Below are 11,243 nucleotides of genomic sequence, written 5' to 3'. Positions count from 1 at the left end.
AAATGAAAAACTTGCATTTAGTCTTAGTTTATACGGCATCAATTATGAAAAGTCTTCCTAATTCCCTCCTGGAGCTCCCATCACCACCAGCACTGGCATGATTGTATTTGTATCCTTGCACTCTTTTTACAGAAAAGAAAACTGAAGTTTGGAAGATGGAGGTACTTGCCTTAATGACACATAGGCAGACTCCTGTAGGTCCTCTGACTTCAAGCTCAGAGCGCTTGCCTTGTCAGTGATGCAAACATTCTACATATCACTCTTCCATAATGATTTTAAAGGTTGTACAGATACTTGTATATTTCAGTTCCACTCTGATAGTGGTTCAGAAACATTTTTTTAAATGTCCACCATACCATGGAATAAACTTTAATCAGAAAGAGTGGGTCTCTCTAATTATGGTTATCCAATGGTTATCCAAGTGTGTGATCTCTTTAGAGGTTCTGGCAGGAGGACTACATGGTCAACAAAGGAATATAGTTCTAAGTCACTTCTTGGATTGATGTTGTAAACAATAATAGACACTTGGTGAAATTGATTACATTGACATTTTACTGTCTAATAATTATGTCTTTCTTATTCAATTTGATTTGATTATGGATGATTACAATTTTTGCAGAATTTAGAAATATAAAAAAGATTTAGGGTTAAATGTAAGGTTTTGCATTTATTTTAAAAACTTCACAAGTATGAGGGTTCCTGGATGGCTCATTCAGTTAAGCATCTGACTTGGGCTGAGGTCATGATCTCACAGCTCATGGATTTGAGCCCCACATCAGGCTCCGTGTCTGACAGCTCAGAGCCTGGAGCCTGTTTCAGATTCTCCCTCCCTCTCTCTCTCTCTCTCTGCCCTGCCCTCACTCGCATTCTGTCTGTCTCTCTCTTTCTCAAAAATAAATAAACATTAAAAAAAAACTGCACAACTAAGAATTGACCTGGCTTGAGAACTCTCATATAATAATTCAACCAGAAGAGTTTTAATGTGTACATAATGTGTCAACAGTGTGATTAATCTGATATAAAAATATAAAAGTAATATTCTTAGTGTATTCTGCATCGGAAAAGCTTCACATGAAGTAGTTGCTGAAATTGAGATATTGCGTTTTAAAATGGACATTGTCAAAGATCATCTCAAGTTAGTGTCTGAAACTTGAGCATTTTGGCAAGGTCTTCATGAGTGCATTCATATGGTAGTCAGGAAGCTTGATACAGAAAAGCATGAAGAAAGATTATAACCATATTCACATTATGAAAGGCTGAAAGTTAAAAAGGGAAGAAGCTGCTTCTGAGTAGATCTAGAAGCCAAAGATGGAAGTTTCATGAGGCAATTCTTAATGCAAGTGAGCACAGAGCTTCCTAGCAATGGACCTGTTGCACTGAAAGAACATGAAGTATGTTCTTTCATTTGGCAGAAAGTTCACCAGTGGTCATATAGAATCAGGGAAAGGCTGCAACTTACAACTTAGAGATCCCATTGTAATTTTATTAAAAGGATGGGCTTAGTGATCATCCCAGGCCTGAGCAAGAATCATATCCTGACTTCAAGTTAGGTAGGAGAAGTAATTTCAAACATCTCTACTCAATCAAATGTGTACTCCTTACAAAATAAGGGAATATTTGCGAATGTCAAGATAAAATAAATGTATTACATTTTTTAAAAATTTGTGATATAGTGTAACAAATATAATTTAAGTAAGTTCTGAAAACAATTTCATCCAATAAAGTCATGTCAATTTCATTTAATATTTTTGTCTTTTTTTCAATTTTATTTATTTATTTATTTTGAAAGAGAGAAAGAGAAAGAAAGAGAGAGAGAGGCAGAGAGAGGAGAGAGAATCCCAAGCAGGCTCCATACTATCAGCATGGAGCCCGATGCAAGGCTGGAACCCATGGACCTGAGCTGAAGTCAAGAGTCAGATGCTTAACTTACTGAGCCACTCTGGTGCTACTTAATAACTTTTTTCTTATGTTCTCATAATTTCCAGCCCAAGCATATATATGCTTTTCATAGATGTTCAGATTCTCTTCAGGCTTAAATGTGATGTACATATTTCTGAGAATTTATGCTAAAGGAGATTTCCTTCAAGTGAAGACATAATTAGAGAAAAAATATAGAATTTAATGGCTGAAATAGTTTTGCCAGGAATTCCAGAGCCCATAGAATTGAATTCAAAGACTATTTTGCAATTCAAATCCATGTATTTTAGTTGAATATGTGGACTACTTAAATAAGAAATTGGAGATTCTCACATACCAATAGTTTTGAAATAACTAACATATATGGGTAAAACATTGGCATTTTACTTTGCATTGTATAAAATATTCTCATCTAAGAATTTCTCATTTGATCCATAGAGTAGCCCTGTATATTATATTATCTAAATCTAGGGGCATCTGGGTGGCTCAGTCGTTTAAGTGTCCCACTTCAACTCAGGTCATGATCTCATGGTTCCTGAGTTCGAGCCCCACATCGGGCTCTGTGCTGACATCAGAGCCTGAAGCCTGTTTCAGATTTAGTGTCTCCCTCTCTCTTTGCTCCTCCATCACTCACTCTGTCTCCTCACTCTCTCCCTCTCTCTCTCTGAAAATAAATAAACATTAAAAAATTAAAAAAATAAATCTAATATAAATGGAAACTGAGGCTCAGAGTGTTTGGGGGAGAGAATCCAAGGTAACAGCATTAACATGAGTAGAAGAACTCAATTCATCTGATTCTAAATTTTGCTTTACTCTATGTCTACTATAATATTGCAGAAGAAAATTCCTGTATAAGGTCACATAATTAATCTAGACATTTTCTGATTATTTTCATTTGTACTAACCATAACAAAGTAATATAATCTGTTCTCAGCAGAAATTTAATAAGTATGGGTCCTTCTCATCATGTTTCCTCATAGTAAAATAGCAGATTTAACCAAACAGGACTTGCTCTCTGACCATTTATAACTTTTACGTGCAAAAAGGAGAGTAAGGCCAGCCAGATGCAAAATAGAGAAGACTTTAGAGTTTGCCTTTGTTATGCTAGGACTATAGGATGAGATAGAGAAAAAAAAAAACAGAAAGATAGATATTTTTAAAATATTTTGGAATGCATGTGAATGATGAACAGGGAAAACTACTTGACCTTGTAAAGGAATACATAATTTTGCCTCTGTTACTGGGAATTTAGTGCATCATAAGAGTTAGACTGAAAATGTGAAAGGTGTGGAAACAGAATACAACTTATATTTAGGCTATTCCATAAACTTGACAGCATTTTCCCTTTAGATACATATTTTAATTAGAAAGGTAAAGGAAATGAGGCCGATTGGAAATGATGATGACATGGTGTATGGTGTCAGGGAAATTTATAAAATGTGTTTCAAATAATTTGAAATTCATACACATAAAAAGATAAAAGAGAAAAATAGAGTTTATTCTCTTAAAAACAGCAGTCTTGAGTATAATAATTTGTGCGGTATATTCTCAATTATGACATATTTTCATTAGCAATATTAATTATTGCATATAGTTAAAAAATTCACAGATTTACATTGTTGGCACATTTAATTTGACAGATAATGTAAATGCCTAATTTTTTGGATTGTAGGTAGGAGCACAGAATGATTTGAGGCTGCCTGGTCCAAACATCCCTGCCATTAAGAGTATGTGTGACCAGAAGAACATTATTCACAATTCTGCCATCAGTGAAATGAGGGTTATAGTTCCTCACTTCTTAGGTTTATTGTGAAGCTCAACAAGTCAATCGAAATGAAGCACTTGGCACAAAGTAAACTCTTTACAGTGTTTTTCTAATTATTCTTTTTAAATTTTTAAATAAGATAGAATAGGTAGAGAGAGTGTGCACAACAGGGAAGAGGAGCAGAGAGAGAGAGAGAGAGAGAATCTCTCTCCATACTCAGTATGGAGTCCAATGCAGGGCTTGATTCCACCACCCTTGGATCGTGATTTGAGCCAAAAATCAAGAGTCAGACATTCAACTGACTAAGCCACCCAGGTACCCCTGTAATTATTCTTAATAGCATTTTCTTTTCTGTGCAATTAATTCAAATGCTCATATTTGTATAATATTTACAGGAATGGATTAGTTTGGTCAATCTACCTTAAAAACACATTGGTAAAATATATCTTACCTTGACACACTTAATGTTAAACATATGAAAAATAATAATTAACTTTCAAAAAGCTTGTTGTAGATTTTTTTCTTTTATCACCACTTGAAATTAAGTAAAATATGATCAGTATTTTTAATTACCAATCTATATGAAAAAAATTCAATTTCCAAAAATAGCAGGTGGTTTATGGCTAACCATGTATGTCCCTGTGTTATTTCCTCTGAATCCTAATTGCAAATACTAAATACTAATAAATAGCGAATGCTGATGCTAATACATAATCCTAATGCCAATTCTTCATCATCCTAAATTTAAATTTATTTCTTAAAAATAAAAATAATTCTACAAGAGTGATTGCCTCTTTTTTTTTCTGAGTTTGCAAGAGTGGTTTCTATTTCCCATTTTCTCCCATACAATTTTTTCTGCAACACAGACGAAATGGTATCAAAAGAATACTCATAATTCTCAAATTCTCACAGTCCACATTGACAATCACTCATTTGTAGCTAAATGGCAGAGATAGACTACTTATCATCAGTGCTGGGATATTTTTAAGATGGTGGTATTGTTGATTATGATAATGATTCCTTTGGGGCACTCGGGTGGTTCAGTCAGTTGAAGGTCTGACTCCTGATTTTGGCTCCGGTCATGATCTCATGGTTTGTGGGATGGAGCCATGCATTAGGCACTGCACAATGTGGAGCCTGCTTGGGATTCTCTCTCAACTTCTCTCTCTGCCCCTCCCTTGCTCACTCTCTCTCTCTCCCTTTCTCTCAAAATAAATAAACTTAAAAAAAGATTCATTTAATAAGGACGCCAATTTAAACTAACATAGTAGTTACACACACACACACGCGCATGCACACACACATGCACACACCAGACTAGGGTATGTTTAACAGAATAACAATATGGTTTATACCCTGTGTGTTGTTATATGTATCACTATAGTACAATAGCATCTGTTGACATAATCTTGTCAAATGTATTTAAAGAATTATTGATTTAAGGTGATCAATTTTATGTAAAAACATTCTATAATAAATTAAATGATAGATATAGCATCAAAATTGTAAGGAAATATTTTTAGGTATTTTCTTCAGACTTTTGCAAGTTTTTACTTAACAATCAACCTATATGTCCTTATATTAATTCCCTGCGAATATTCTCATTTTATTTGGAAGATTCTAGGTCACAACAGCACCATCATGGGATCCATGGAAGTGTACAACACATCCTCTACAGACTTCACCTTGATGGGACTGTTCAACAAGAAGGACATCTCAGGCCTTCTCTTTGCCATTGTCTCTATCATCTTTTTCACTGCATTGATGGCCAATGGGATTATGATCTTCCTGATCCACACTGATTCACGACTGCACACTCCTATGTACTTCCTTCTCAGCCATCTCTCCTTCATTGACATGATGTACATCTCCACCATTGTGCCCAAGATGCTGGTTGATTATCTGCTGGGTCAAAGAACCATATCCTTTATGGGGTGCACAGCTCAGCACTTCCTCTACCTCACCCTTGTGGGAGCTGAGTTCTTCCTACTGGGCCTCATGGCCTATGACCGCTATGTGGCCATCTGTAACCCCCTTCGCTACCCTGTCCTTATGAGTCGCCAGGTCTGTTGGATGATCATAGCAGGTTCCTGGTTTGGAGGCTTTTTGGATGGCTTCCTTCTAACTCCCATAACCATGACCTTTCCTTTCTGCAACTCCCGGGAAATTAACCATTTCTTTTGTGAGGCACCTGCAGTCTTGAGTTTGGCATGTGCAGACACAGCCCTCTATGAAACAGTAATGTATGTGTGCTGTGTCCTGATGTTGCTGATTCCTTTCTCTGTGGTGATTGCTTCTTATGCCCAAATCTTGACCACAGTCCACCACATGAGTTCAGTTGAGGGAAGAAAGAAGGCATTTGCCACCTGTTCATCTCACATGACAGTAGTGACCTTATTCTATGGGGCTGCCATGTACACCTACATGTTGCCACACTCTTACCATAGCCCAGCCCAGGATACAGTCTTCTCTGTGTTCTACACAATCCTTACACCAATGCTGAATCCACTCATCTACAGTCTGAGGAACAAGGATGTGACTGGAGCTCTGAAGAGGGCAATGGGCAGGTTCAAATGTACACAAAAAGTGTCAGGAGATGTGTTTTGACAATGTCTTCTTCTCATGTGGATGACAAATAGGAGCCTTTGTGGACATTGTGGCCATGCTCTTAATGAAGGATTAACCTGGAGGGAAGGTTTAATTATGCACAAGAAGAAAAAGGAAAAGAAAAAGCGCAATATAAGAAATGTATCCTCGAGAGAGAGGAAGATGGCGGCGTAGGAGGACGCTGGGCTCACCGGCGTCCTGCTGATCACTTAGATTCCACCTACACCTGCCTAAATAACCCAGAAAACTGCCAGAGGATTAGCAGAACGGAGTCACCGGAGCCAAGTGCAGACGAGAGGCCCAAGGAAGAGGGTAGGAAGGGCGGCGAGGTGGTGCACGCTCCACAGACTGGCGGGAGGGAGCCGGGGAGGAGGGGTGGCTTGCCGGCCAAGCAGAGCCCCCTAGCCTGGCATGCAAAAGTGGAGGGGCCTGACGGACTGTGTTCCGACAGCAAGCGCAACTTAGCATCTGGGAGGTCATAAGTTAACAGCTCTGCTCGGAAAGCGGGAAGGCCGGAGGACAAAGGGAGGGAGAGATGCTGAGGCCCCGGACGACAGAGCTCAGTTTGGTGGGGAACAAAGGCGCTCGCCAGCGCCATCTCCCCTGACCATCCCCCAGCCAAAATCCCAAAGAGAACCAGTTCCTGCCAGGGAACTTGCTCCCTCCTCACAAACACCCAACTCTGTGCTTCTGCGGAGCCAAACTTCCAGCAGCGGATCTGACACCCTCCCGCTGCCACAGGGCCCCTCCTGAAGTGGATCACCTAAGGAGAAGTGAGCTAAGCCTGCCCCCCCTGCCCCTGTGCACCTTGCCTATCCACCCCAGATAATACGCCAGATCCCCAGCATCACAAGCCTGGCAGTGTGCAAGTAGCCCAGACGGGCCACACCACCACACAGTGAATCCCGCCCCTAGGAGAGGGGAAGAGAAGGCACACACCAGTCTGACTGTGGCCCCAGAGGTGGGCTGGGGGCAGACATCAGGTCGGACTGCGGCCCCGCCCACCAACTCCAGTTATATGCCACAGCACAGGGGAAGTGCCCTGCAGGTCCTCACCACTCCAGGGACTATCCAAAATGACCAAGCGGAAGAATTCCCCTCAGAAGAATCTCCAGGAAATAACAACAGCTAATGAGCTGATCAAAAAGGATTTAAATAATATAACAGAAAGCGAATTTAGAATAATAGTCATAAAATTAATCGCTGGGCTTGAAAACAGTATAGAGGACAGCAGAGAATCTCTTGCTACAGAGAACAGAGGACTAAGGAACAGTCATGAGGAGCTGAAAAACGCTTTAAATAAAATGCAAAACAAAATGGAAACCACCACGGCTCGGATGGAAGAGGCAGAGGAGAGAATAGGTGAACTAGAAGATAAAGTTATGGAAAACGAGGAAGCTGAGAAAAAGAGAGATAAAAAAAATCCAGGAGTATGAGGGGAAAATTAGAGAACTAAGTGATACACTAAAAAGAAATAATATACGCATAATTGGTATCCCAGAGGAGGAAGAAGAGGGAAAGGTGCTGAAGGGGTACTTGAAGAAATAATAGCTGAGAACTTCCCTGAACTGGGGAAGGAAAAAGGCATTGAAATCCAAGAGGCACAGAGAACTCCCTTCAGACGTAACTTGAATCGATCTTCTGCACAACATATCATAGTGAAACTGGCAAAATACAAGGATAAAGAGAAAATTCTGAAAGCAGCAAGGGGTAAACGTGCCCTCACATATAAAGGGAGACCTAAAAGACTCGTGACTGATCTCTCTTTTGAAACTTGGCAGGCCAGAAAGAATTGGCACGAGATTTTCAGTGTGCTAGACAGAAAAAATATGCAGCCCAGAATCCTTTATCCAGCAAGTCTGTCATTTAGAATAGAAGGAGAGATAAATGTCTTCCCAAACAAACAAAAACTGAAGGAATTTGTCACCACTAAACCAGCCCTACAAGAGATCCTAAGGGGGACCCTGTGAGACAAAGTACCAGAGACATCACTACAAGCATAAAACATACAGACATCACAATGACTCTAAACCCGTATCTTTCTATAATAACACTGAATGTAAATGGATTAAATGCACCAACCAAAAGACATAGGGTATCAGAATGGATAAAAAAACAAGACCCATCTATTTGCTGTCTACAAGAGACTCATTTTAGACCTGAGGACACCTTTAGATTGAGAGTGAGGGGATGGAGAACTATTTATCATGCTACTGGAAGCCAAAAGAAAGCTGGAGTAGCCATACTTATATCAGACAAACTAGACTTTAAATTAAAGGCTGTAACAAGAGATGAAGAAGGACATTATATAATAGTTACAGGGTCTATCCATCAGGAAGAGCTAACAATTATAAATGTCTATGGGCCGAATACCGGAGCCCCCAAGTATATAAAACAATTACTCATAAACATAAGCAACCTTATTGATAAGAATGTGGTAATTGCAGGGGACTTTAACACCCCACTTACAGAAATGGATAGATCATCTAGACACACGGTCAAGAAAGAAACAAGGGCCCTGAATGAGACATTGGATCAGATGGACTTGACAGATATATTTAGAACTCTGCATCCCCAAGCAACAGAATATACTTTCTTCTCGAGTGCACATGGAACATTCTCCAAGGTAGATCATATACTGGGTCACAAAACAGCCCTTCATAAGTTTACAGGAATTGAAATTATACCATGCATACTTTCAGACCACAATGCTATGAAGCTTGAAATCAACCACAGGAAAAAGTCTGGAAAACCTCCAAAAGCATGGAGGTTAAAGAACACCCTACTAACGAATGAGTGGGTCAACCAGGCAATTAGAGAAGAAATCAAAAAATATATGGAAACAAACGAAAATGAAAATACAACAATCCAAACGCTTTGGGACGCAGCTAGGCAGTCCTGAGAGGAAAATACATCGCAATCCAGGCCTATCTCAAGAAACAAGAAAAATCCCAAATACAAAATCTAACAGCACACCTAAAGGAAATAGAAGCAGAACAGCAAAGGCAGCCTAAACCCAGCAGAAGAAGAGAAATAATAAAGATCAGAGCAGAAATCAACAATATAGAATCTAAAAAAACTGTAGAGCAGATCAACAAAACCAAGAGTTGGTTTTTTGAAAAATAAACAAAATTGACAAACCTCTAGCCAGGCTTCTCAAAAAGAAAAGGGAGATGACCCAAATAGATAAAATCATGAATGAAAATGGAATGATTACAACCAATCCCTCAGAGATGCAAACAATTATCAGGGAATACTATGAAAAATTATATGCCAACAAATTGGACAACCTGGAAGAAATGGACAAATTCCTGAACACCCACACTCTTCCAAAACTCAATCAGGAGGAAATAGAAAGCTTGAACAGACCCATAACCAGCGAAGAAATTGAATCGGTTATCAAAAATCTCCCAACAAATGAGAGTCCAGGACCAGGTGGCTTCCCAGGGGAGTTCTACCAGACGTTTAAAGCAGAGATAATACCTATCCTTCTCAAGCTATTCCAAGAAATAGAAAGGGAAGGAAAACTTCCAGACTCATTCTATGAAGCCAGTATTACTTTGATTCCTAAACCAGAGACACAGTAAAAAAAGAGAACTACCGGCCAATATCCCTGATGAATATGGATGCAAAAATTCTCAATAAGATACTAGCAAATCGAATTCAACGGCATATAAAAAGAATTATTCACCATGATCAAGTGGGATTCATTCCTGGGATGCAGGGCTGGTTCAACATTCGCAAATCAATCAACGTGATACATCACATTAACGAAAAAAAACAGAAGAACCATATGATCCTATCAATCGATGCAGAAAAGGCCTTTGACAAAATCCAGCACCCTTTCTTAATAAAAACCCTTGAGAAAGTCGGGATAGAAGGAACATACTTAAAGATCATAAAAGCCATTTATGAAAAGCCCACAGCTAACATCATCCTCCATGGGGAAAAACTGAGAGCTTTTTCCCTGAGATCAGGAACACGACAGGGATGCCCACTCTCACCGCTGTTGTTTAACATAGTGCTGGAAGTTCTAGCATCAGCAATCAGACAACAAAAGGAAATCAAAGGCATCAAAATTGGCAAAGATGAAGTCAAGCTTTCGCTTTTTGCAGATGACATGATATTATACATGGAAAATCCGATAGACTCCACCAAAAGTCTGCTAGAACTGATACATGAATTCAGCAAAGTTGCAGGATTCAAAATCAATGTACAGAAATCAGTTGCATTCTTATACACTAACAACGAAGCAACAGAAAGACAAATAAAGAAACTGATCCCATTCACATTTGCACCCAGAAGCATAAAATACCTAGGAATAAATCTAACCAAAGATGTAAAGCATCTGTATGCTGAAAACTATAGAAAACTTATGAAGGTAATTGAAGAAGATTTAAAGAAATGGAAAGACATTCCCTGCTCATGGATTGAAAGAATAAATATTGTCAAAATGTCAATACTACCCAAAGCTATCTACACATCCAATGAAATCCCAATCAAAATTGCACCAGCATTCTTCTCGAAACTAGAACAAGCAATCCTAAAATTCATATGGAACCACAAAAGGCCCCGAATAGCCAAAGGAATTTTGAAGAAGAAGACCAAAGCAGGAAGCATCACAATCCCAGACTTTAGCCTCTACTATAAAGCTGTCATCATCAAGACAGCATGGTATTGGCACAAAAACAGACACATAGACCAATGGAATAGAATAGAAACCCCAGAACTAGACCCACAAACGTATGGCCAACTCATCTTTGACAAAGCAGGAAAGAACATGCAATGGAAAAAAGACAGCCTCTTTAACAAATGGTGCTGGGAGAACTGGACAGCAACATGCAGAAGGTTGAAACTAGACCACTTTCTCACACCATTCACAAAAATAAACTCAAAATGGATAAAGGACCTGAATGTGAGACAGGAAACCATCAAAACCTTAGAGGAGAAAGCA

General features: G+C 39.1%; 1 protein-coding gene across 1 annotated transcript; it reads left to right on the top strand.

Moving 5' to 3' along the window:
* Positions 1–5,204: 5,204 nt before the first annotated feature.
* Positions 5,205–6,289, top strand: LOC124517967 (olfactory receptor 2T1). The gene has a single exon (XM_047087774.1). The coding sequence runs from the start codon at positions 5,324–5,326 to the stop codon at positions 6,287–6,289; it is 966 nt and encodes a 321-aa protein (XP_046943730.1). The 5' UTR covers positions 5,205–5,323.
* The last annotated feature ends 4,954 nt before the right edge of the window (positions 6,290–11,243 follow it).

This window comes from Lynx rufus, unplaced genomic scaffold, assembly GCF_022079265.1.
Source record: "Lynx rufus isolate CCGP_SWC_20201006 ecotype Redwood Valley unplaced genomic scaffold, mLynRuf1.p SCAF_1, whole genome shotgun sequence".
Classification (NCBI taxonomy): Eukaryota; Metazoa; Chordata; class Mammalia; order Carnivora; family Felidae; genus Lynx; species Lynx rufus.
The sequence above is the reverse complement of the archived record's forward strand: the minus strand, read 5'-3'. Positions and strand labels throughout refer to the sequence as shown.

What these genes read in the sequence shown, in the direction of transcription:
- LOC124517967 (XM_047087774.1), top strand. Translation starts at nt 5,324, where the DNA reads ATGGGATCCATGGAAGTGTACAACACATCCTCTACAGACTTCACCTTG.